This window comes from Suncus etruscus, chromosome 6 (genome assembly GCF_024139225.1).
Source record: "Suncus etruscus isolate mSunEtr1 chromosome 6, mSunEtr1.pri.cur, whole genome shotgun sequence".
NCBI classification, from domain to species: Eukaryota; Metazoa; Chordata; class Mammalia; order Eulipotyphla; family Soricidae; genus Suncus; species Suncus etruscus.
The window spans coordinates 40,007,030-40,033,861 of record NC_064853.1 but is presented as its reverse complement, the minus strand read 5'-3'; the positions used below and the strand labels follow the sequence as shown (position 1 = coordinate 40,033,861).

Below are 26,832 nucleotides of genomic sequence, written 5' to 3'. Positions count from 1 at the left end.
TCAAGTTCCCCATTTTATTTATGGTAAACTAGATTATTTTCAGTTAAGAATATTGGCAACTGCACGAAACAGATTATCAGATATACCAGCAGGAAGGTCTGAGCTGTATAACAGCATTACAAAAAAAAAAAATCCCCAACATACAATGGTAAAAACAACAGTAGAAAAAATAATAAAACACAAACCAAATAAGAAAATGCCAGTTATTTACAGCCTCCTTCTGAAACGTGACCTGTGTTCTACTTCCAGCATAAAACAAAACCAAAGAACATTCTTGATAGGTATCACAGATTAAGTAGGTGCCAGCCAATTTGGGAGGAGGCACTCATTTTGAGACGGGAGAAATGCACAGTTAGCAACTTGCTGGGTTTATATAACCACGTCATGTCCTGCAGCTCTGTTACTAAAAACAACACAAAACAAAGGATCTGGTGTGATTTTAGAGAAATGTCCTGTTTGTAATCACATTTTATAACACAAACTACTCAGTCACAGGCACTGGGTCTGGGAAAGCAGAGGGGGGGATGGCCACGCACTCAGGTGAGGGATGTTTATCTCTGTGAGGTTGGAGAAGGGAAGCAGGAGTCTAAAGTCTGGAAGCTTCTGCAGTTTTCTAATCAGTCTTCTAATAATCCTACGGAGAGAAAAGACAAGTGACAAGTTACTCTGAGCAGAACACTGGTATGCAGCCCAAGAAAAAGAGTCACATCAAAACAACGTGGGGATCTTCCACAGCTAAAGACCATTTGAAACATAATGTACATTTCACACCTAAAAATAGCATTTTCATAGTTCTGAAGGGATCAGAACATCAATTCTGCCCTTATTATTGCATCAATCAGAAAAAAAGCTAGTATTAACTACTTTCTAATTTAGTTAAAGTGAATTTCCCTTCAGTAAAATTGTAAAACCCAACGAACAAAGAGATAGTCTAAGTACAGTGGGTAGGGTGCATGTCTTACATGTGGTGGACTTGGGTTCAATACCTGGCACCCCATATGGTTCCCAAATGTCAGGACTGATTCCTGAGTGCCGAGTCAGGAATAAGTCCTGAGCACTACTGGGTGTTACCCAAAAGCAAAAACAAGCCCCCAAAAGGTGTATAACCATTTTTCTTTCTAAAACATATAAAAAGTACTTAAAACTAAAGAAATAAGCTGGATTCATCAGATGAACATCTAGCTGCCCAACCGGACCAAATCTTAGTCAGGGAAAGAGCGTCAAGAGATAGATCTCAATTTTGCATGCAAGGTACCTGGGCTTCTTCCCAGCAGCCCACAGAACTCTGAGCACTGTCTGATCCCCTTGAACACCAGAGTGTGTTAAAAAAAAAAAAAACTGGGACTGGCACGGTGGCGCTAGAGGTAAGGTGTCTGCCTTGCCAGTGCTAGCCTAGGATGGACCGTGGTTCAATCCCCCGGCGTCCCAATATGGTCCCCCCAAGCCAGGAGCGACTTCTGAGCGCATAGCCAGGAGTAACCCCTGAGCGTTACTAGGTGTGGCCCAAAAACAAAACAAAACAAAACAAAAAATCTGAACATTTTTTTCTTCCTTTTTTATTTTTATTTTTTTTTATTTTTTTTTTTTTTGGTCTTTGGGCCACACCCGGCGGTGCTCAGGGGTTACTCCTGGCTGTATGCTCAGAAATAGCTCCTGGCAGGCACGGGGGACCATATGGGACACCGGGATTCGAACCAACCACCTTTGGTCCTGGATCGGCTGCTTGCAAGGCAAACACCACTGTGCTATCTCTCCGGGCCCTCCTTTTTTATTTTTTGTTTGTTTTTGGGCCACACCTGGCAGGGTTACTCCTGGCTTTGTGCTCAGAAGTTACTCCTGGGCCCGGAGAGATAGCACATCGGCGTTTGCCTTGCAAGCAGCCGATCCAGGACCAAAGGTGGTTGGTTCAAATTCTGGTATCCCATATGGTCCCCCGTGCCTGCCAGGAGCTATTTCTGAGCAGACATCCAGGAGTAACCCCTGAGCACCACTGGGTGTGGCCCAAAAACCAAAAAAAAAAAAAAAAAAAAAAATAGAAGTTACTCCTGGCAGCCTTGGGGACCATATGGGATGGGGAGGATAGCGTGCAAGGGAAATGCCAAGCCCACAATGCAATTGCTCCTAAATGGCCCCTAAAGACATTTTTCTAATTATTTACAAAATTATCAGTCTCTCTTAAATGGTCTGGCTAATACTTACAGCTCGTGGTTTTTTGTTTAACTTCAGATCAATCCTGTGATTAAAAAAAAAATAAAAGATATTTGCATTTTAATTTACAGAAAAGTGTCTAAAAATTAGCTACTGCATAGGGCACAAGCTATAACAAAGACTATATGGTTAAGTAATATCCATATTGTTCATTAGACTATGTCATATTTTAGTAGTTTACCCCAATATTATTAAGCAAGTATTTAAAAACATAAGCAGAAATTCTTGCCTCAAGGCAAACTTGAGATGACTCAAAAAATTGTACAGCGGTTACAAAAAGCATATATATATATATATATATTTTAATTATTTCAAAATTACCCATTAAAGAGACCGGATTAAGAGGGCATGCTCTATGTTAATGTGTAAGTTTTTATAACTATATCACTGATAATCACTGAGACACATAGTGATTAAGAAAAGGAGAGAGACTAGGAGTTTGTATTTCTGAATACAAAATAAAACACATGAAATAAATTTCAATTTTTAATTCTTTCCAAAGCAAAATATCAAGGTCGTAACTACTAATCTCCTTATGAAGCAAAGCCAGAAAATCAATTTAAGTATGAATCAAAGTAAAGGTTATCTATTTAAAAAGAAATAAAGTGCATAAAAGTAAAGTTTACTTAATTTTGCTTAAGTTATTAAATAAAATGTTACCTCCATCACGTTTTTCTGTTTTTAAAAAAAACTTCCCAGCCTAACCTAATATACATACCTACAATTAAACAGATAAACTATGGGTTAGAAAGATCTCATAAGGCATATTTGCTCTATACACTACACAACATAGCACAAATACTAATTCAAATTAAACTTACTCAAAGTCATAATCAAACATGCCAGACGGGCTGAGGGGCAGCGTTTGAAAGGAAGAAAGCAATAGAAATTAATATACTAACTGAACAAATTAGTTGATTAGCCACCCTAGCAAGATTTACAGACACAAAATCAGTTTTAAGAATCTTAAGCCATAAAGTTTCAAATATCAAAGCACTAAAGATTCTATGGTTACAAGAGTCCCTTCCCTCAATGGATTTCATACAGAAGAAGAGAATATAAAGTGAAATACTTATTTCATTAGAAAATGAGATGCCGGGGCCGGGCGGTGGCGCTGGAGGTAAGGTGCCTGCCTTACCTGCGCTAGCCTAGGAGACGGACCGCGGTTCGATCCCCCGGCGTCCCATATGGTCCCCCAAGCCAGGAGCGACTTCTGAGTGCATAGCCAGGAGTAACCCCTGCGCGTTACCGGGTGTGGCCCAAAAACCAAAAAAAAAAAAAAAAAAAAAAAAAAAAAAAAAAGAAAATGAGATGCCTGGGGCCGGGCGGTGGCGCTAAAGGTAAGGTGCGCCTGCCTTGCTTGCGGTAGCCTTGGACGGACCGCGGTTCGATCCCCCGGCGTCCCATATGGTCCCCCAAGCCAGGAGCAACTTCTGAGCGCATAGCCAGGAGTAACCCCTGAGCGTTACCGGGTGTGGCCCAAAAACCAAAAAAAAAAAAAAAAAAAAAAAAAAAAGAAAATGAGATGCCTGCAAGTCTTCTATTAGCTGTCAGAATCAGGGTTAAATTAAATTAAAATATTTAATTATAATGAAAAATATAACTAGGGTTTTAGAATAGAGAAAGAAGTGTTTAGTCAGACAATGAAAAGTACTTTGACTTTGAAAACAGTACTAACAATTTAGCAAAATACACTTAAAAGGCAAAAACACCATCATTTTAAAAATACATTTTACACTTTATTTTGGGAAGCCACACCTGGCAGTGATCAGGGTTAAGTTATTCCTAGCTCTGCACTCAGGGATCACTCCTGGAAGTGCTCAGGGGACCATATGGGATGTCAGGAATAGAACCTGGGTCAGTAATGTGCAAGGCAAGTACCCCTACCTGTTATACTATCTCTCAAGCCCAACATTTTTTACTTTTTTTTTTTTTTTTTTGGTTTTTGGGCCACACCCGGCGGTGCTCAGGGGTTACTCCTGGCTGTCTGCTCAGAAATAGCTCCTGGCAGGCACAGGGGACCATATGGGATACCGGGATTCGAACCAACCACCTTTGGTCCTGGATCGGCTGCTTGCAAGGCAAACGCCGCTGTGCTATCTCTCCGGGCACCAACATTTTTTACTTTTAATCAGTTATATGCTCCGGAAGTATATAGAAGACACCATATTCCTACAGCTTTCAGTGTAGAAGCCAAAAGCTGAACGAATAAACCTTACTGATCTGTACAAACTTGAGTCCAGAAATTGAAGTACCAGATTACTCTGTCCCTTGAACTAATGGTGACATTTAACTGTTTATGGCAGGGGTACATGTGGGACACCAATCACCCAGCTCCAATTAAAACAAAAGAATGTTGACATTTACAAGTATCCAAGCTCAGGGATCTAAATGAAAGCAGTTCATGGCAGAGGCCATTCTGTACCATCACTTCTAACTAATGATCTGGGAAGAACTCTAAAAAAACAAACCCGGAGCATGACAACAGCTACTTTGCTCATTCCAAAAACTTGTAGGTTGTAGGTAGGTGGTCAAATAATGGGCAAAAGGCTATGCTTTCTTCCTATCCAATGTTTGCAAGAACGAAGTGGAAAGAACGCTTACCATATATATCTATTAAGAAACAGTTCCACTCAAGTCATTTGGGTGCAGAGCAAGTGCAGAGACAAGGACTTAACAAAGAAATTATACTTTTAATCTGGTTTAACGGTGTTCACAAATTAGACTGTATCTACTTAAAAAAAACTAGAGTTTGGTATAGCAGGTAACATTTAAAAGAGCAGCAATAAATTATTTTACATATTTTTCCTTTAAAGATCCTAGGACTTAATGTTCAGATATTATGTAAAAGATAAGAATTCAGAACAATGTAATCAGTAATCAGTACTGTATCAATAATCAGTAACCAATGCTACAGATTTGACTTTAAAAATGAACACTTGCGGGCCCGGAGAGATAGCACAACGGCGTTTGCCTTGCAAGCAGCCGATCCAGGACCAAAGGTGGTTGGTTCAAATCCCGGTGTCCCATATGGTCCCCCGTGCCTGCCAGGAGCTATTTCTGAGCAGACAGCCAGGAGTAACACCTGAGCACTGCCGGGTGTGGCCCAAAAACCAAAAAAAAAAAAAAAATTTTTTTTAAATGAACACTTGCTGGGCCAGAGCGATAGCACAGCAGTAGGGCATTTGCTTAAATGCAGCTAACCCAGGGCAGACCTAGGCTCAATCCCCGGCACCCCATATGGTCCCCTGAGTCCGCCAGGAGCAATTTCTGAGTGCTGAGCCAGGAGTAACCCAAATGCCACTAGTGTAGTCTCAAAACCAACCAACCAGCCAAACAAACAAACCAAGAACATTTGCTCACTTTTTTGAAGAGGAAAATTCTTTACTCACCACTAAAAATACCTATAGTAGTAGGTACTTGGACATTTGTAGAAATAATTTACTATAGACTTTATCTAACTACAGGGATGTCTGTATTGGATATGAACAAAGCGATCCACCCCACACCCACTCTGTACCTCACTACAACACTGGTCAGTGAAGGTTCTGGCCAGAAAGTTCCTGAATAAAGGAGGCAGAAATGTAAAACCTTAATTGGCTACCGAGATGCCATTCAAGTGCACAGTACATTTTTCCCAGAAAGAAGGCAAACTGTCTCTCTTTCCTCGAAGTGGAGGTGAGTACATAAGGTCCAGGGAAAAGCCCGGTTAGATATTGTTCTAGCAGAATGACAAAAGCATTCAGCCTTTCAAACAGAAAATATATTTTGTGAAAATAACTTAAATCAAAAACTTTATAAATCCCATATTTTTGTGAGGAGAAACCATTTGTTCCTACAGTCAGAAGAATAAAGGGGAAGAAATACTCTTATGAAATTTTGCTAGAAACATGAAAGGCAAAGTTAAGTTTAATGTCTAATTCCTTTTAATATTATTTAAAAAAATGAGACTATAACTTGAAATAAACAATAAATATCTATAAAACCTATTATATCTATAAGAAAGCTCTAGAAACTTTTCCCTTTACATTCTTTTGGGTCACATCTGATAAGCCCAGGAGTTCTATTATAATTCAGTGCTCAAGGGTTATTCCAGAGGTGTCTGGAAGTCCATGCAGTGTGAGGATGTGAACCAGAGCCCCCTGCATTAGTCCTTTGAGCCATCTCCTAGTCCTTTCAAGGAATTCCTCCCCCCCCCCCCGCCCCCCGCCCGGCCCCTGGTTTTGGGGCCATACTGTATCTCCTTGCTCTGTGCTAAGGGATTACTCTACAGTGTACTCAGGGGACCATATGTTGTTCAGGGGGTTAAAACTGGATCAGTTGCAAGCAAAGCAAACACCTTAACCCTGAACTATCTCTCTGGTAGCTCTTCTCAGGGAATTCCTCCTCTACCCCCTCAAAACTATCAAATAAAAGTAAAATCATTAAGGTAAGGGGAAGTGGACTCAGCAGAAAAACACATGAGTCTGTATATATGGAGTCCTACGTTCCATGATCTTGGGAGGGATCGGAAGAGGAAGATAACACAAGAATAAATTTAATAAAAGCAACACAGAGTATGACATTTAATTATATTGACAATTGTTTTAAATCTTGGTTCAGAGAAATTAAGGAATTAAGGAATACAGGAATTAAGGTCTTGCTTTAAATGTAGCTGACCCAGGTTTAATTCTAGCACCACATCTAGCACCAGTGGAAATGATTCCCAAGCCAGGTCAGAAGTGGCCCCAGAGCACCACCAACTGAGGTCCAACATAGCACTGCCTCCACTACCAAAATGACAAATGTTTTAAATCTTATGAGACACAGCTACTCTTTGTAATAAATCCTATTACTGTGATCAAATAACCAACAGCTTTACTAAAACAAGAAAACCTAACTGTTGTTTCTTACTACAGTTATGGCAAGGAGAATTTTGGTTTGCAAAAACGTTAAGTAGGTGGGGTCAAAGCAATAGGACAGTGGATAGGCCGTTTGCCTTGCATACAGCCGACCTGGGTTTGATCCCTAGACTCCCATATGGTCTCCAAGCCTGGCAGGAGTGATTCTTAACCACAAAGTCAGGAATAACCCCTGAGTGCTTCAAGATGTGGCCCCAAAACAGAACAAAAATTAAGGAGGAAGCTTTGTCAGTATTTGGATAAAATGCTATTGCACTATTAACAAAACACCACCACCACCATCCCCTCTTGATTTGTTGGCTATAAGACTGCAACTGACTGTACTAAGGGTATATTGAGGGCCTACTCCTGGCTCTATGTTCAGGGATCACTCCTGGCTGTGCTGGGGAATGAACTCAAGTCAGCTGCATTGTAAGGCAAGTGTCTAAACCCCAGTACTATCTCTCCAGTCCATAAAACTATTAAAAAAATTTAAAATCAACTGGGTTGAGATATGATTCATGATAGAAGATATGCCTTACATAAGGAGACCTGGGTTTCTGATCCCCAGCACTACTAAATAAAATTCAAAGGAGGGGGCTGAATTAATAGTACAGCAGTTAAGACACTTGCTTTGCATGCAGCCGACCTGGATTTGATCTCCGGCATCCCATATGGCTCCGTGTCCCACCAGGAGTGATACCTGAGCTCAGAGCCAGGAGTAACCCTTGAGCACCGCCAAATGTGGCCCAAAACCGAAGAAAAATCAAATGATGACCAGAAGTCTAAATGAATTAATGAATTTTATATTCTCTCCATGGAGGAATATCCTCAAACTGACCATTTAAATACCTATCCCAAAACTTTTGTGGACAAAAAAAACCTTACTTAGAAGCAATATGGACAAGGATATCACAGTCCCTTTACATCATCTCAGAATAAAGGCACTGCCTTGCTTCAGAGCAGGGCAAAAGTTAGACTATAATGCCCTGATTTACAAGCAGAAGTTTGAGGCCAAAGCAAGAGTCTCTGGTCTATGAACTATACACACTTTCTGAGTGCAGTATATTGTTTCCAATTATCTGAGTTAATAGGTTTTGGCATTCTCCTACAAACCTTAACATGCTTAATTCTCTCCAGGTGACACCTGACCTCTGTCTACTAATGTCATTTCCTATCTCATTTGCCTTGCAAAAAACATAACAGATAAATGTCACATAAGATTATATATTTGCATATCTTTGTTTATATATTTGCATATCTTATAAAGGACTTTGAATTATTCTTCCAATATCTGAAATCAGTGTGTTGTAGATAAAATATGCAAATATAGAAATCAAAATAAATAGCACTTCATGTGCGTGCGTGCGTGCATGGGTATGGGGTGTGTGTGTGTGTGTGTGTGTGTGCGTGTGTGTGCGTGCATGTGTGTGTGTGTGTGTGTGTGTGTGTGTGTGTGTGTGTGTGTTGCCAGGGGTTAATTCTAACTTCACATATATAAATCAAGCACTTTACCACTAAACTAAAATCCTGACTCTTAAAAAAAAAAAAAAAAAAGGCAGAGGGCCCCAACAGCTCAGCAGACTGGAGCAAATCTTGTAAGCAGGACGCTCCAGTTTGGTCCCTGGCACTGACAGGCAACTTTGAATCGTCAAACCAGCAGCAACTCCTAAATACCACCTGGTATGGCCCCAAAACAAACAAAAACAAATAATATACCACTTTGCACATTCCCTACAAGTACTAGAGGAACTCAAACACTATTATAATTTATTTTGTATTTCCCCTTTCCTCTACTAATTTCACTGCACTAAACAAAAATTTTAAGGAATAAAATTTTTCTACACGAGTAGGATCTATGTATACCTGTATGTCACTGTAATGCCCACCAATCCCTTACTTAACAGTAAAATTGGGCTGTTTCTTTGGACCAAAATAATTTCTTCTACCCAGGAACAGAAAGGCTGTACCGATTCAGAAACATTTTTATTCTAGTCAAGTGCCTTCCCAGTCATGGGATCAGAAGCTCTGGGTGGAAGTGGGTGGAGTGTGGTCCCTGCCACTGACCTGTGCCGATTTTTATTCTTTCGTTTTTTATGGCTGCTGTGATGACTCCCTGAGGAAGTAGAAGAAGCAGCTTTCTGAGGTTTCACTCCCTGCACAGATCCATCCAGATCCTCAGGGTCCTCCTGGCTGGGTTCATTTTCCTGATTGTGGAAGTCTGGAGAAGTATCACTTTCTGTCCCACTTCCTGGCTCCCCTACAAGGAATAAACACAGTCCCCAAAGCATCATCAGTACAGTGCAGGTAATTTGTCCATCAGGTAGGAAAAAAACACTCTTAAATAGAAAAAGATAACTTGTTATCTTCCCAGTTCATATGTTCAATCTGCCAGGAAAAAATATATACATATAGTCAAAGTATCTAAGTTACTAGAACTGGATAAAAAAAAAAAAACAAGTAATCTGAAACAGTATAACCAGAGACAGTGGTCCTAAAGAGAAAGAGATCATAGAACCAAGATAGCCTAATTAAATAAAGGTCATATAGGGGCCGGAGAGATACCATGGAGGTAAGGCATTTCCTTGCATGCAGAAGGTTGGTGGTTCGAATCCCGGCATCCCATATGGTCCCCCGAGCCTACCAGGAGCGATTTCTGAGCACAGAGCCAGGAGTAACCCCTGAGCACTGCCGTGTGTGATCCAAAAACAAAACAAAACCAAAAAAATGTAGACGTCAGGCTGGAGAGATAGCATAGCAGTAGGGCATTTGCCTTGCATGTAGCCGATCCAGGACTGACAGTGGTTCAAATTCCAGCATCCCATGTGGTCCCCTGACGCAGAGCCAGGTGTAACCTGAGTGCCACTGGGTATAACCAAAAAACCAAAAAACAAAGGGGGGGGGGGGTGGCGGAGAGAATAGCATGGAGGTAGGGCATTTAATGCCTTGCATGCAGAAGGACAGTGGTTCAAATCCGGGCATCCTATATGGTCCTGTGAGCCTGCCAGGAGCAATTTCTGAGCATAGAGCCAGGAGTAACCCCTGAGCGCTGCCGGGTGAGACCCAAAAACTAAAACCAAAACAAAACAAAACAAAACAAAACAGACTTCCCTTCGTCAGTGCAACTTTCCCACCATCAATGTCCTACATTTCCTTCCTTCCAACCAGGGGTCTCAAATTCGCCGCCCTCGAGCTGCAAACGGCCCTCCGTACAACATTTTGTGGCCCTGCCCTAGAGGAATCTTTTTTCTTTTTTTTTTTTTACATAGTTTTTATTGAACAAAAATTGTTACAAAAACATGAAAGAGAAGAAATCTGTTTGAGAGAACACAGGCTTTTGAATAGGTGAAAATAAGCAAGGAAACAGAGACAAGAGAGATACCTGAAAAACCAGTAGCAAGCTTTGAAGAAAAAATTAATGAACTGCAGGATGGAGGAGAGTTGTACAGGACATAGTTCCCATTTGTGGCTGGCCCTGTAGCTGCGCTTTCCAGGAGAGAATAATTCCTCAAAAGGTGCACAAAAATCTAGCATCACTTCCCCAGAATTTGCTCCAGAAATTCCTTCACTGTTGGTTTGATGAAGGTGCTCCTCCTCAGTGCCAAGCCCTGAATCCTATCCACAAACAAATGACACTCTTGAGCCTCTCTGTGGTTTCTCCCAAATTTGTAACCATCAGATCCAGGTCTTAGCTTATTTGGAAATTGATGGCTGCAGCACCTTGAAGATGAGCTGATCCTGGGAAAGCTTCTTCTTTCCCCTTGTTCCCGTAAAACAGGTAAGAGGTAGAAGGTGAGGAATCTTTTTTGTTTCGTTTTGTTTTGTTTTGTTGTAGTTGTTTGGGTCACACCCCTCAATGTTCAAGGCTTACTACTGACTTTGCACTCAAGGATCACCCCGACTTTGCCTCCTGCGGCCCCCAGGTAAATTGAGTTTGAGACCCATGCTCCCTACCCATCTTCGAGACAGGCATTCTATTTCTCTCTCACTATCATTGTCATGGTAGTTGTTAATGTCGTTATTTCTCTAACTGCACTCACTACTCTTTACCATAAGCTTCATCATGGGCTGGTCCTTATGGCCCTCATCTCTATTGTCTCTGGGTATTATTACCATACTGTCTTTCATTTTTCTTAAATCCACAAAAGAGACCATATTCTATAACTATCTCCCTAAAACTCGTTTCACTCAACCTAAGAGTCTGAGCATCGCTGGGTGTGGCTCAACCACCCCCCAAAAAAGTCAAAGAGAAACAATCATACACGAAGAAATCATAAAATTTTTTTGTTTTTTTTGGGTCACACCAGGAAGCACTTAGGGGTTACTCCTGACTCTGTGCTCAGAAATAGCTCCTGGCAGGCTCAAGGGTGGGGGACCATATGGGATGTCACAAACCCAAGCTTCCCGAGCCAGCAGCATGCAAGGCAAATGCCCTACTTCATTCCAGCTGAAGATCCTATTTTAAGCAATTCATGAAAACAACAGGAGTGGGAGCTCTCGAACTATGAAGTTAATAGTACAGTACATTTTGGTTTTCTGAAGATATAATCACTTCCTGAGAATATTGATTTCATAAAACATCAAAATTTATTAATACCAAAATTTAGTAAACATAAAAATTTACTAGTAAAACTATAAACCAAGACTTGGTAGTATTTATGGGATTGAAGCGATAGTACAGCAGGTAGGGAATTTGCCAACCCAAGTTTGATGCCCAGCATCCCATACGGTCCCTCTGCAAGCACCATCAGGATTGATTTCTGAGTGCAGAGCCTAGAGAAACCTCTGAGCACTTTTGGGTATAACCCCCAAACAAAACAAAAAAACAAAAATCACATAGACTGAGGGATTTAATTTAGTGTTTTGATTTAACTCTAACAACTATGACTAAATGATTTTGTTTTGGTTTGGTTTTTTGGGCTACACCCAGTGACGCTCAGGGGTTACTCCTGGTTCTGTGCTCAGAAATCGCTCCTGGCTTGGGGGACCATATGGGACACTGGGGGATTGAACTGAGGTCCGTCCTTGTTCAGCCACGTGCAAAGCAAATGCCCTACTGCTTGCACCACCATTCCAGCCCCATATTTTTTATTTTTAAGAGTATAATATCAAAGGTAATAAGACAATTGAATAAAGGCAGATTTTTCAACAAATGATGCTGGGGACATTCGGTACTCATATATGTAAGAATGAAGGCAGAGGCTAGAGAGAGCTCAACAGTCTTGAAGGCCATGTTCTGCAGTGGGAGGTCCAGATACTTTTCCTGCAGGTACACAGTCCTGAGGAACTTCCCATGCACAAGTGGGTAGCCCCTGAAGTACAACTGAATTCGACTCAATACTCCCATAATAATAGTAAACCTACCCACAGCAGGAAAAATTACTTGCAAATCATGTATCTGATTAAGGACTTGACTTCAGCATACACAGAAAACTCAGATTAGCGCTAGCCAAGGAAGGACCGTGGTTCGACCCCCCCCCCCCCCCCCCCCGCATCCCATATGGTCCCCGCAAGCCAGGGGCAATTTCTGGGGCTGGGAGATAGCACAGTGGCGTTTGCCTTGCAAGCAGCAACCACCTAAGATGGTTGGTTCGAATCCCAGTGTCCCCGTGCCTGCCAGGAGCTATTTCTGAGCAGATAGCCAGGAGTAACCCCTGAGCATCAAACGGGTGAGGCCGGGGGAAAAAAAAAGAAAACTCAGATTAAATAAAAAGACAAAATACCCAAATAAAATCATTTGAATAGTTATTTCTCAAAAGATATAATAGACAGGGTACCATAAGATGCTCAGTCTCATTTGTCATTAGAAAAATGCAAATTGAAACCACAGTGAGATATCACTTCCCATCTCCCAGGAGGGCTCTAACAGAGGACAATAAAGATGTTCTAACAAATGAGAGTAAAGATGTGGAGTAACTGAACTCCTGACAAACTGACAGAATTCTAAAATTGTGCAGCCACCTTGGGAAAGACTGAGCAGCTATCAAATGACTTGGCAATTTCACTACCAAGTATACCCTAGGCCTGCAATGGAAAACCTATGGCACATGTGCCAGCAGTGGCACGCAAAGGCTTGCAGCTGGCACATGGAAAGGTCCGCAATTAATAAATTTATAAAATTTATAAAGAGTTTTTAGATGGGCCAGAGATAACATGGAGGTAGGGTGTTAGCCTTGCATGCAGAAGGATGGTGATTTGAATCCCTGCATCCCATATGGTCCCCCAAGCCTGCCAGGAGCGATTTCTGAGCATGGAGCCAGGAGTAACCCCTGAGTGCTGCTGGGTGTGACCCAAAAAACAAAAAACAAAACAAAAACAAAAACAAAGAATGAACAATGCATTTTGCAAAGATTACATTACAGCAAAGAATGTTAACCTTTGATTAAGCTTAATAAATTTACAACTAAGGCTCTCTATTTATAAAAAGAGCTATTAAGGGGCCGGAGAGAGAGCACAGTGGCATTTGCCTTGCAAGCAGCCAACCCAGGACCTACGGTGGTTGGTTCGAATCCAGGCATCCCATATGGTCCCCCGTGCCTGCCAGGAGCTAATCCCTGAGCACCGCCGGGTGTGGCCCAAACCCCCCCCCAAAAAAAAAGAGCTATTAAATCGTGTCAAGAAAATAACTTCTGGCCAGCACAAACATTTAAAGGAGGTAAGGAAGATACTAGACAATGCTTCAACTGCAGTGTTTACTTACCCATAGGAATGGTTGTCAATACTGAAAATGGTTGTCAACACTGTCAAATACTGGTTTGATGAAAGCTTCAGAGAAGTCCAATAAAACAAACAGTAGAAGACTGTGTTGATCCCTCAAAGGAAACTGGATAAAATCTGCCTATTTTGTTTTTCTTTTCATTGTTTATTTTATAAACATATACGATGCTTCACCAATTTGCATAAAATTCCCCTTAGGAATCATACCAATCCTCTCTATCATTCTAGTTTCAGTACATATGAAGCCAAAGGAAGCACAAACTCATTTTTGAGAAAACTCATTTTGAGAAAAATGTTTAGATGGTTTGAAGATAAAATGCCCAAAGCACAAAACTTTAAAAGCCTTGCGATCTAAGCATACTGAAGTCAAAATGCTAAGAGAAAGAATGTTTACCTCCTTGCCACTACAGATGAAACCAGAGTTGTACAGAAATTCTGAGATATCGGAGAGACTCCATTTACAAAGGAAAAGGAAAGACTAGCAAAATAAGACTATCCCTCTCTAAACTCAAATCTTAGTTTTGAAACACCTAGGTCTCTTAGGGATTAAAAACTCAAGTTTTTAAAATTTTTTTGTGGAGGGTAAAGTAGTTGGTAGCTTGGAAGAATGAAAAAAAAAATAGTAGGCTCTGTGTTTGAGGGTTGCTCTTAATGATGCTTTTGGATTGAATCTGTTCTCCCTCATGCAAAGTACATGTTCAGCCCACTGAGCTATCTCTCCAGCCCTGGGATTTTTAAGTCTTGAACTTGATTTAAAAAGATCAAACAGGGGGCTGGAGAGATAGCATGGAGGTAAGCTGTTTGCCTTACATGCAGAAGGACGATGGTTCCAATCCTGGCACCCCATATGGCCCCCTGAACCTGCCAGGAGTGATTTCTGAGTGTAGAGTCAGAGTCAGGAGTAGCCCCTGAGCGCTGCCAGGTGTGACCCAAAAACCGAAAGAAAAAAAAAAAAAGAGCAAAAAGGGGGCCAGAGAGATAGCATAGAGATAGAGTGTTTGCCTTGCATGCAGAAGGATGGTGGTTTAAATCCCATCGTCCCATATGGTCCCCCCACACCTGCCAGGAGCGATTTCTGAGCGTAGAGCCAGGAGTAACCCGAGTGCCGCCAGATGTGATCCATTAAAAAAAAGAAATCAGGGGCCGGAGAGATAGCATGGAGGTAAGGCGTTTGCCTTTCATGCAGAAGGTCATCAGTTCAAATCCCGGCGTCCCATATGGTCCCCCGTGCCTGCCAGGAGCAATTTCTGAGCATGGAGCCAGGAATAACCCCTGAGCACCGCCGGGTGTGACCCAAAAACCAAAAAAAATAAAAAATAAAAAAAATAAATAGGGGCCGGGCGGTGGCGCTAAAGGTAAGGTGCCTGCCTTGCCTGCGCTAGCCTTGGACGGACCGCGGTTCGATTCCCCCGGTGTCCCATATGGTCCCCCAAGCCAGGAGCAACTTCTGAGTGCATAGCCAGGAGTAACCCCTGAGCGTTACCAGGTGTGGCCCAAAAAAAAAAAAATAAATAAATAAATAAATAAAAAAAAGAAATCAAGCCACAGTGGGTAGGGAGTTTGCCTTGCACAGAGCCAACCAGGGTTTGATCCCTGGCATCCCATATGGTCCCCCAACCAGGAGTAACCCCTGAGTACCACCAGATGTGGCCCAAAAGCCACAAAAAAAAAAAAAAAAAAAAAAACACAAAAACAAAACAAAATTGATCCTAAAAAAATGCAAAACTAAAAAAAAATAAATAAATAAAAGTTCTAAACAAGTTCTAAAACCTGACAAGAAGTAGAGCCAAGTGTAAGAATAAAAAGAGTATAGGGACCAGAGAGATAGCACAGTGGTAGGGCGTCTGCCTTAGACACAGAAAGACTGTGATTCAAATCCCAGCATCCCATATGGTCTCCCAAGCCTGCCAGGAGAGATTTCTGAGTGTGGAGCCAGGAGTAACCCGAGAGCTGCTGGGTGTAACCCAAAAACAAACAAACAAACAAACAAAGAATAAAAAGAGTATAGCATATGCCTAGCATGTGTGAGGTATCAAATTCAATCCCTAGCATCCTCTGGATTCGGAAACACAGCCAGCATTGCTTTAGTAGCTCCCACACATAACTAAAGCAGCTCCCAGAATCACTGGATTGACCCTTTTTCATTTGTTTGTTTAACTAGCATGGAGGGGGCCGGAGTGGGGGCGAAAGCGGTAGAGTGTTTGCCTTGCACGTGGCTGACCCAGAACGGACCTCGGTTCAATCCCCGGCTTCCCATATGGTCCCTCAAGCTAAGAGTGATATGTGAGCGCATAGCCAGGAGTAAGCCTTGAGTATCACCGGGTGTGGCCCAAAATCCAAAAAAAAAAAGAGAAAGAAAAAAAACATGGCTGAAGCTGGAGGAATACCACAGTGGTAAGGCATTTTGCCTTGCACATGGCCAACCCAGGATGGACCTGAGTTCGATCCCTGGTATTCCATATGGTCCCCTGAAACTACCAGAGTCAGAAGTAAACCCCTGAGCACTGCAGGTTGTGGCCCAAAAACCCAAAAATCCTTCAAAAAAAGCATGGCAGAAACAAGTACATCCTCTCTAAAAGGTACTCCTTTCAGGGGCGGCGAGGTGGCGCTAGAGGTGAGGTGTCTGCCTTGCAAGCGCTAGCCAAGGAAGGACTGCGGTCCAATCCCCCGGCATCCCATATGGTCCCCCCAAGCCAGGGGCAATTTCTGAGCGCTTAACCAGGAGTAACCTCTGAGCATCAAACAGGTGTGGCCCAAAAAAAACAAAAAGAAAAAGAAAAAAGGTACTCCCATCTTTGTTTTTGTTGCTTTTTTTTTTGGGGGGGGGGGTTTGGGTCACACTCGGCAGTGCTCAGGTGTTACTCTTGGCTCTATGCTCAGAAATTGCTCCTGGCAGGCTCAGGGGACTATATGGGATGCCGGGACTCGAACCACCATCCTTCTGCATGCAAGGCAAACGCTTTACCTTCATGCTATCTCTCCGGCCCTGTACTATCATCTTTATCCCCAAATTATTCTCAGGAGACCATCTGGGATGCCAAAGATTGAACCTGGATCTGACAAGTGCAAGGAAAATGCGCTACCTGCTGCACTATGGCTCCACCCCAAAAAAATAGGAATGAAGACATATCTTTAAACAAAACTCAACCTTCATGTGATAGAAAAGAGAGAGCATAATGGTTTACTCAAAAGTAAGACATGGGGCCCGGAGAGATAGCACAGCGGCGTTTGCCTTGCAAGCAGCCGATCCAGGACCTAAGGTGGTTGGTTCGAATCCCGGTGTCCCATATGGTCCCCCGTGCCTGCCAGGAGCTATTTCTGAGCAGACAGCCAGGAATAACCCCTGAGCACCGCCGGGTGTGGCCCAAAAACCAAAAATAAAAACAAAACAAAAAACAAAAAAAAAAAAAACAAAAAAAAAAGTAAGACGTGGGCTGGAGAGATAGCATGGAGGTAGGGCATTTGCCTTGCATGCAAAATAACGGTGGTTTGAATCCCGGCATCCCCCAACCCCTCCAGGAATGATTTCGGAGCATAGAGCCAGGAGTAACTCCTGAGCACTGCCGGTGTGACCCAAAAACCAAAAATGGGAAGAAAAAAAAAAACAGTAAGACGTGATTAGGGAACCAAAGATGCAGTTTGATGGAGAGCCTCATATGAGGACTGACACTCAATTCCCCAACACAAAAACAAAGAAAATCATGATTGAAACTTACTACCCAAAAGGGTCCCTAACTTCTAGAAAGAGCAAAACATAAGAGATGCAGTCCTCATCGAAAAGCTGAATGGGAGTTAAATATAGGCATTAAATATATGGTAGTTTAACTATAAACTGATTTTTTTTAAAGACAGGTCAGGGGGAAACTTACTCTTTTCAATAAGCTGGTCCTGAACTCCTGCCAATGCACTTACTGCCTAAAAGAAAAAAAAAAAATACAAGCTATTAGAAAGATTATTACAGATCACAGGCAGAAAATAGGAACAACAAATATAGAAAAGAAAAAACTCGGCCAACACAGGACAGACCCCAGTTTGAATCCTGACATCCCATATGGTCCCTCGAGCCTGCCAGGAGCGACTTCTGAGCACAGAGCCAGGAGTAACTCCTGAGTGTTGCCAGGTGTGACCCCCCCAAAAAAACTGGTCTTCTTCAAATAACGATTACAGAAAGATTCCCTTATCTCCAACCTCACTTACAGCTGCTGAAGTAACTGAAGATTTACTGAAGAGACGCTCAGCCTCCTTAAACTTCCGATTCCTTCGATCATTTTTGCTATTGGAATTTCTAAAACACAACAAAATCAACAATTACTCTAAAAGCCAAGCTATGTCTACGGCTCAACATGAAGATGCTAAGTGCAGAGCAAAGGGACTTATTCCATATAGAAAGACCTTCACACCACCGACAGTGCCCCTCACCACCTATATACTAATGTCTGTGTAGAGAGCAACATTTTGAGGCTATGGTATACTCCACCATGGTACATGAGGTTACTTTACTTGGCTCACAAATTGGTATTTTTTTTGAGGGGGGGTCATTTCTTGCACAATACTCAAGGGATTATACATGACAGGACTCGAATCTGGGGCACAGGAGCCAGGAGATAGTTCAAAGGATCGACACGTGTGCTTATCCAGGTTCAGTCCCTGGCAATGCAGTGCCTTGCATACCAAACCAAGAACAGCCCTGTGTACTGCCATGTGTGACCCAAAAAACAAGTCTGACTCTCAAATCCAAGGTTCAAACTCAGGGCTCCTGCACACAAAGCAAGCAATATAATTCCATGAAACATCTAAATCTCTAGCCCTCATATACATTATTCATACTTACTATTTGTTTTTTTTTCTTTTTGTTTTGGGCCACACCTGGTGATGCTCAGGGTTTACTCCTAGCTATGCGCTCAGAAATCGATCCTGGCTTGGGGGACCATATGGGATGCCGGGGGACCGAACTGCGGTCAGTCCTAGGCTAGCGCACTCAAGGCAGATCCTTAATGCTTGCACCACCGCTCTGGCCCCACATACTATCTATTGTTGTGCTTAAAATTTTTATTTGGTTTTTGGTTTTGGACCACACCCAACTGAGTTTACTGCTAACTCTGCATGCAGGGATCACCCCTGATTGGGTTCACAAAACTATATGTGGTAGTGGGAATGGAACCTGGGTTGGCAGAGTGGAAAGCAAGCAACCAACCCACTGTACTATTGAATTGGTGTTTAAAGATATTTTTGTTTGTTTGTTTTGAGACCACAATCAGTGACACTCTGGGGTTATTCCTGGCTCTGTGCTAAGAAATTATTCCCGATAGGCTCAGGGGACCATAGATGCCAGATATGGAACCCAGGCAGGCCATTTGCAAAGCAAATAATGCCCTACCCACTGTGCTATCATTCTAGACCCTAAAAAAAATGTTGTTTTTTTTTTTTGTGGGGGTCACACTCAGCAGCGCTCAGGGGTTACTCCTGGCTTTATGCTCAGAAATCACTCCTGGCAGGCTCGAGGGACTATATGGGATGCCAGGATTCGAACCACCAACCTTCTGCATGAAAGGCAAATGCCTTACCTCCATGCTATCTCTCCGGCCCCTAGACCCTAAAATTTTTTATTTCTTTTTCTATTTTTTTTGCAAGGGCACACCCAGCAGCATCAGGGGTTACGTTTTTTTTTTTTTTTTTTTTTTGGTTTTTGGGTCACACCCAACAGTGTTCAGAGGTTACTCCTGGCTCTATGCTCAGAAATCACTCCTGGCAGGCTCAGGGGACCAAATGGGGTGCAGGAATCAAACCTGGGTCCTTCCCAGGTAGTCTCCCTGCAAGACAAACAACCCTATCGCTCTGCTATTTTTTTGTTAAACTTTTTTTGTTGATTCATTGGTTTTGGGACCACACCCAGCGGCACTCAGTGGTGACTCCTGACTGCACTCAGAAATTGCCACTGCTAGGCTGGGGGACCATATGGGATGTAGGGATTCAAACCAAGTCACTCCTGGGTCAGCCGTATGCAAGGCAAATGCCCTACCACTGTGCTATCTCTCTGGGCCCCACTCTGCTATTTTTCCGGTCCCACCAGGTGTAATTTCTTTTTTTTTGTTTGTTTGTTTTTTTGGGCCACATCCGGTAACGCTCAGGGGTTACTCCTGGCTATGCACTCAGAAATCACTCCTGGCTTGGGGGACCATATGGGACACTGGGTGATGGAACCCTGGTCCGTCCTAGGCTAGCGTAGGTAAGGCAGGCACCTTACCTCTAGCGCCACCACGCCAGCTCCAGCCCCAATTTCTTTTTGTTTTAACTTTATTTGTTTGATTGGTTTCTGGGTCACACCGGCCATGCTCAGGGGTTAACTCCTAGCTCTGCACTCAGAAATTGCTCCTGGCAGGCTAGGGGACTATATGGGATGCCGGATAGAAACCAGTTCATCTCGTGTAAATGCCCTACAGCTGTGCTATCTCTCCAGCCCCATCAGGAGTAATTTCTGAGTACAAAGCCAGGAATGACCTCTGAGCATCACCAGGTGTGACCCAAAAAGCAACAAAAAAATATTTAACTTGGTATTAGAGAGATAGTACAGGGGTTAAATGCTAGCCTTGCAAGTGACTAATCCTTGTTTGATCCCCAGAATCACATATGGTACCTTGAACACCATTAGAAGTAGTTTCTGCATACCCCTTGTCCAATTTTTTTTTTTTTTTTTTTTTTTTTTTTTTGGTTTTTGGGCCACACCCAGCAATGCTCAGGGGTTAATCCTGGCTGTCTGCTCAGAAATAGCTCCTGGCAGGCACGGGGGACCAGACGGGACACCGGGATTCAAACCAACCACCTTTGGTCCTGGATCGGCTGTTTGCAAGGCAAACGCCGCTGCTGTGCTATCTCTCCAGGCACACCCCCCTTGTCCAATTTTAATGTTTTAGTTTGTTGGGCTTTTTTGCAGGAAGTGGGAATCACACCTGGCAGCAATCAGGGATTACTCCTGGCTCTGGGCTCAGAAATCGCTCCTGGCAGGCTCGGGGTACCATATGGGATGCCGGGATTCAAACCACTATCCTTCTTCATACAAGGTAAATGCCCTAAACCCATGCTATCTCTCTGGCCCTCGATTTTAATGTTTATAGTAAAACAGGCAGGGAAAACTAGCAATTTGGGGCTAGAGACACAGTATAGGGGCTAAGGCACTTGACTTGCATGTAGCCAACCCAGTTCAATTCCTGACACAGAATGGTCCCCCCAGCTTCACAAGCTGCAGTCCTAGAGTCCCCAGAAAACAGCTATAGTAATCCAGGTAATTTCCAACATACACAGGCCCTTGTAATAACACTTACTTGGGTCCTCATAATGAATTAACAAGTCAGTTGACTGAGAATCGATGTGAAAGGCATCTGAGCCACTATGATTTTTTTTGGGGGGGATGTCTACCCAGTGGTGCTCAGAACTTCCTTCTGACTCAGGGATCATCCCTGATGGAGCTTGGGGAACCATATGGGATGCTGGGGATCAAACTGCGTTGTCCCACATACAAGTGTTCAATTTATCTGGACCCCTCCAAAATAATAATTTCATTTACTTATTGAGTTTTTGGGTCACACCAAGTGATACTCAGGAGTTACTCCTGGTTTTCCTCTCAGAAATTAATCCTGGTGGTGTTTGGGGACTATATGGGATGCTGGGGATTGAACTCGGGTCAGCTGAGTGAAGGGTAAGCACCCTATCTAATGTACTATTTATTGCTCCAGCCCCAAAAATTTTATTGGGTGTTTGTTTGTTTGTTTGTGTCACACCCAGCAGCACTCAGGGGTACAGGTGGGTGTGCACTCAGGCATGGAGACCATATGAGATACCAGGATTCGAACCACCATCAGTCCTGGATCAATGCAAGGCTATCTTTTGTTTTAGGGCCACACCCAGCAGCATTCAGAAGTCACTGCTGGCAGGCTCAGCAGACCATATGGAATGGTGAGGATCAAAACCGGATTGGCCACGTGCAAGGCAAATGTCCTACCCACTGTGCTATTGCTCTGACCCCTCCAGTAATAATTTTTTAAATAAAAAATTAAGGGGTGGGGCCGGAGAGATAGCATGGAGGTAAAGCATTTGCCTTGCATGCAGAAGGTCAGTGGTTCAAATCCCAGCATCCCATATGGTCCCCCCGGCCTGCTAGGAGCAATTTCTGAGTATAGAGCCAGGAATAACCCGAGTGTTGCCGCGTGTGACCCAAAAACCAAACAAACAAACAAAAAAAAAATTAAGGGGTAACTCTTTGTGGTGATGGAATAGTTCTGTATCTCAACTGCACTGGCAGTTGTATTAATTAATAAGATAAATTGACAATAACATATACACATTGTACCAATGTCAATTTCCTGGTTGCAGTTCTGTACTAGTTAATAAAACACATCTATGAGGGCCCGGAGAGATAGCACAGCGGCGTTTGCCTTGCAAGCAGCCGATCCAGGACCTAAGGTGGTTGGTTCGAATCCCAGTGCCCCGTCTGGTCCCCCGTGCCTGCCAGGAGCTATTTCTGAGCAGACAGCCAGGAGTAACTCCTGAGCACCACCGGGTGTGGCCCAAAAACCAAAAACCAAAAAAAAAAAAAAAAAAAACACATCTATGAGAGCTGAGGGAAAGCTCAAAGGCATTCTCTACAAACAGGCTGGAGCAGTACAGTGGGTAGGGCGTTTGCCTTGCATGTGCTGACCAGGATTTGATCCCCAGCATCCCATATAGTTCCCTAACCCTGACAAGAGTAACCCTTGAGTGCCACTGAATGTCTCCACACCTCCGCAAAAAAAGAATGCCCTAAAAGCATAAAGTTCATTTTCCAAAGCCTCCACATTCAACAAGCAGACCCTGGTAGCTTTACTACTAGATTACTTTAGATAATCCCTGTGATCACCTGGGTTCAGTTCCAAGCAATTTCCACTACACCACAGCCAGAATGTGTGAACACTGCAACTAAAGGGAAAAAGCCCCAGTGAGCACCACTTAAGAGACACACCAGGGGCCGGAGAGATAGCATGGAGGTAGGGTGTTTGCCTGGCATGCAGAAGGACAGTGGTTTGAATTCCGGCATCCCATATGGTCCCCCAAGCCTGCCAGGAGCGATTTCTGAGCGTAGAACCAGGAGGAACCCCTGAGCACTGCCGGGTGTGACCCAAAAACCAAAAAAAAAAAAAAGAGAGAGAGAGAGACATACCAATGTCGGGCACATATGGGACCCCTGGGGTATCATAAGAGAAGGGGAATTTACTAGGGGAAACTGGGTATATGATAAAGGACTTCTCTGTACTTTTGTGCAATTTCCTGTGTATCTATAATTGTTTCAAATTTTTTCAACTTAAATGTAAAGGGAGAAAATATAGCAACATGTTAACAATTGGTGAATGAAGGTAAAGAGTATCAAATGTTCATGCACTTTTTTTTTTTTTTTTTTTTTGGTTTTTGGGCCACACCCAGCGTTGCTCAGGGGTTACTCCTGGTTGTCTGCTCAGAAATAGCTCCTGGCAGGCACAGGGGACCATATGGGTCACCGGGATTCGAACCAACCACCTTTGGTCCTGGATTGGCTGCTTGCAAGGCAAACGCCGCTGTGCTGTCTCTCCGGGCCCACATGCACTTTTTTTTTGTTTTCTTCTTTTTGGGGGGGTCACACCTGGTGATGATCAGGGATTACCAGTGGCTATATGCTCAGAAATTGCTCCTGGCTTAGGGGACCATATGGGCCAGGAATCGAACCCAGGTCCATCCTGGATCAGCCGCATGAATTGCAAATGCCCTACCGCTGTGCTATCGCTCTGGCTCCAACACTATTTTTCTTTTTTTACTATAGATCAGAAAACTTTCAAAAACCTTTAAAAGTGCCAATGCTACAAAGAACAGCAAATATTACAAAGAACTCATGACTTATTAAGAAATGGAAGGATGGGGCCAAAGAGATAGCACAGCAGGTAGGGCATTTGCCTTGCACACAGCTGACCTGGGTTTGATCCCCAGAATCTCATATGGTCCCCCAAGCTTGCCAGGAGTGATTTCTGAGTGCAGAAAGCAGGAATAATCTCTGAGCATCATTAGCTGTGGAGCAAAAAATGTTTTTTTTGTTTTTGTTTTGTTTTTGTTTTGGGGCCACACCCGGCGTTGCTCAGGGGTTACTCCTGGCTGTCTGCTCAGAAATAGCTCCTGGCAGGCACGGGGGACCATATGGGACACCAGGATTCGAACCAACCACTTTTGGTCCTGGATCGGCTGCTTGCAAGGCAAACGCCACTGTGCTATCTCTCCGAGCCCTTGAACGAATTCTTTTTTTTTTTTGGTTTTGGGGCCACACCCGGCGGTGCTCAGGGGTTACTCCTGGCTGTCTGCTCAGAAATAGCTCCTGGCAGGCACGGGGGACCATATGGGACACCGGGATTCGAACCAACCACCTTAGGTCCTGGATCGGCTGCTTGCAAGGCAAACGCCGCTGTGCTATCTCTCCGGGCCCATGAAGCAAAATTAAAAAAAAAAAAAAAAAAAAGGAAGGAGGGGCCAGACAAAGTACAGAGAGTACCGCTTGCCTTGGACATGACCAAACAGGGTTCAATCTCCAACATCCCATATGATCCTCAGAGCACAACAAAGAGTAATTCCTGAGTGCAGAGTCAGGAGTGACCCCTGAGCATCCCTGGGTGTTGTCCAAAAAACAAAACAAAACAAAACAAAACAACGCTATTACCAAAGCCTTGCTAGAGAGATGCTCAAAGGACTGGAGGACATATTTTACATGCAGTAGCCCTGCGCTTGATTTTCTGCAGTGCAGGTACCCTTGGACACCAACCACCATGAGAAAAACCCAGACCACCATGAAGTGTGCTCCCAAAATACAAAACAAATACAACAAAAAAGAAAAATGCATATTCCTAAAGCCAATAGGACTGGGCTGCCAGTCATATTGTATATGAATATGAAGGGTGCGAACCCTTCAAAAGCCTTCTGATAACACTCACTTTTGGTTGGTCAGGTACCGATCCCAGCCCCGAATAATGTTGCCATACATCTGCGTGTCTTCCAAGTAGCTTCCTTCAAAAGCATAGATCTGCCTCTCCAAGTTTGCCAGTGTTTCCTGCGTGAGGACAAAAAAAAAACAAAGAAGGGTCAAGGAATTCAGGTTGCCTCCTCCACTCATCCCAGTGGGGGGGGGGGGGGGGGAACTTGAGAGATCTCCAAGCTCCAGTTCTGCTACACAGAACCTCCCTTCCAGAGAACGAATGCTCAAGGTTCTGGGGAGTCCTTGGAGGCATCAATGGGCCTTACACAGAGCCAGTCTCCAGCAATCAGCATGATGTTGCTGGGTTCAGTCCAGCTGTCACCCTTCCCTTCTCTTCCCACTCCCCATGCCATCCTGGCCCACCCCACACAGGAAGAGATCCCCAGGGGGGGGAGCAAAGGGGAAGGGAGGTGTTGCAGAGCAGCCTCCAGCTCATTCGCTCCCCTCCAGGCACCCCTGTGCGCTCGCTCGCAGCCTCCAGACAAGGCCGCCAGCACCGGGCTGCCAGTTGCCATGGAAACCTTTGCCAGGGCAGCTTCAGGTGAGGGAGGCCCTGGCGCCAAGCAAGGAGCCCCCCAAAGGGAGTGGGGGTGCAGGGCTGCGAGCCCCAATTCCCAGAAGTCGGTACCCCCTGCTGTCAACCTCCTGGTGATCCCCAAAACACCTCAATTCCAAGCCCCAACTCTGGAGCCCAGCTAGCTCTTGGCCTTCCAAGGGCGCCACACTGGGCCTTGGATGGTGAAGGAGCCTCTGGCCATCTCCCACGGACACGCCCCCTCAAATCGCCCCCAGCCGCCCCCCAAAAGCCAAGGCACACGGGGCGCCCCCAGAGAAGCCCCTCAATGCCCAGGCGCCCCGCAATCTCCGGCCCCGTCCTCCCTCCCGACTTCCCGGGCCACACTCAGGCGCCGCCGCCTCCGGGAAGCCCAACAGGGCGGGCGCCCAAGACGCAGCCGGCCTCAGGCCGCCCGCCGAGCCGAGCCCGCCGGGTAACGGCCTGCAGAGCCCCGCGGGCCCGGCCAGGGGCAGGCTCGGGTGGGGGTCCGTCCCCCGAAACGCCGGCCAGCGCCTCACCGCCAGCTCCTGCTTGCGCTTCACCAGCTCCGCCAGCTCCCGCCGGGTGTCCGGGATCTGCGGGGGTGCCGCCTTGTTGTGCATCGCCATGTTGGGCAGAGGCGGGCGGCAAGCGCCGGGCTGGGGGCGGGCCTGGGCCTGTCACCGCCGCCGCGGCCCGCTAGGGGGCGCCCGCAAGCACGCCGCCGCCGCCCCCCCCCCGCCCGCCGACGCACTGCGCCTGCGCGCGCGGTTGCTCCGTCCGCGCGCCCGTGTGTATGGGCCGCGTGCGTATGGGTTTGTGCGTCTGCGCTTGCGCGCGCGGCTTCTCCGCTTCTCCGTCCGCGCGCTTATGGGTTGGTGCGTCCGGCTTCAGGCCGCTGCCGGGCTGTGTGTGGGCTGTGCGTCTCTGCGCAGGCAACGCAAATTCATTGTGTCCAGAACCGGACTCCTCCGGAGGTTTGCCCACCGTATTGCCCAGAGCCTGGATCTCTTCCTCACTTGCTTTTTTATTCCCTATACACAAATAATGCAAGTGGGAAACTTGCCCACCGTATTGCCCAGAGCCTGGATCTCTTTCTCACTTTCTTTTTTTCTTAAATTTTTCTCTATATACAAATAATGAAAGTGGAAAAGTGATATTTTTAATGTCCATCCAATTAAATCTCTTCGTTTTCTGCTTTTTTTCTGTAAATATCATCTTTATTTAAGCACCATGATTACTAACATGTTTGTAGTAGGATGCATGCTGGGAATAGGGGTGGAGGAAGGACAACATTGGTGGTGGGAATACCCCTGATTCAATGTCACTATGTACCTAAAATATTACTGTGAAACATTTGTAATCCACTGTGGTAAATAAAAATAAAATTTTCTCATTAAAAAAAACTAAAAAGGGGGCCGGGCGGTGGCGCTAAAGGTAAGGTGCCTGCCTTGCCTGCGCTAGCCTTGGATGGA

At 44.5% G+C, this 26,832-nt stretch overlaps 1 protein-coding gene across 4 annotated transcripts; it reads right to left on the bottom strand.

Annotated features, from left to right (window-relative positions):
• On the bottom strand, positions 1-26,038 carry MEAF6 (MYST/Esa1 associated factor 6). 4 transcript variants are annotated; one of them, XR_007496748.1, is made up of 9 exons: positions 25,897-26,038; positions 24,782-24,897; positions 18,003-18,090; positions 17,675-17,720; positions 9,156-9,348; positions 3,030-3,059; positions 2,869-2,926; positions 2,200-2,233; positions 1-634 (listed from the first exon to the last, which is right to left on the bottom strand). XR_007496748.1 is itself a non-coding variant. In XM_049775056.1 (8 exons), the coding sequence occupies exons 1-8, from the start codon at positions 25,984-25,986 to the stop codon at positions 626-628; spliced, it is 606 nt and encodes a 201-aa protein (XP_049631013.1). In that variant the 5' UTR covers positions 25,987-26,038; the 3' UTR covers positions 1-625. The 4 variants fall into 4 exon arrangements, 3 of the variants coding, with proteins under 3 accessions (XP_049631013.1, XP_049631014.1, XP_049631015.1); XM_049775056.1 differs by lacking the exon at positions 2,869-2,926; XM_049775057.1 differs by lacking the exons at positions 2,869-2,926; positions 3,030-3,059.
• Positions 26,039-26,832: the final 794 nt, after the last annotated feature.

Coding starts and splice junctions, on each gene's coding strand:
- MEAF6 (XM_049775056.1), bottom strand. CDS start 25,986: ATGGCGATGCACAACAAGGCGGCACCCCCGCAGATCCCGGACACCCGG. Junction 3,060..9,155: donor AAGAATAAAAATCGGCACAG/GTCAGTGGCAGG, acceptor GCTGCCCCTCAG/CCCGTCTGGCATGTTTGATT. Junction 2,234..3,029: donor ATGTTTGATTATGACTTTGA/GTAAGTTTAATT, acceptor TTTTAATCACAG/GATTGATCTGAAGTTAAACA.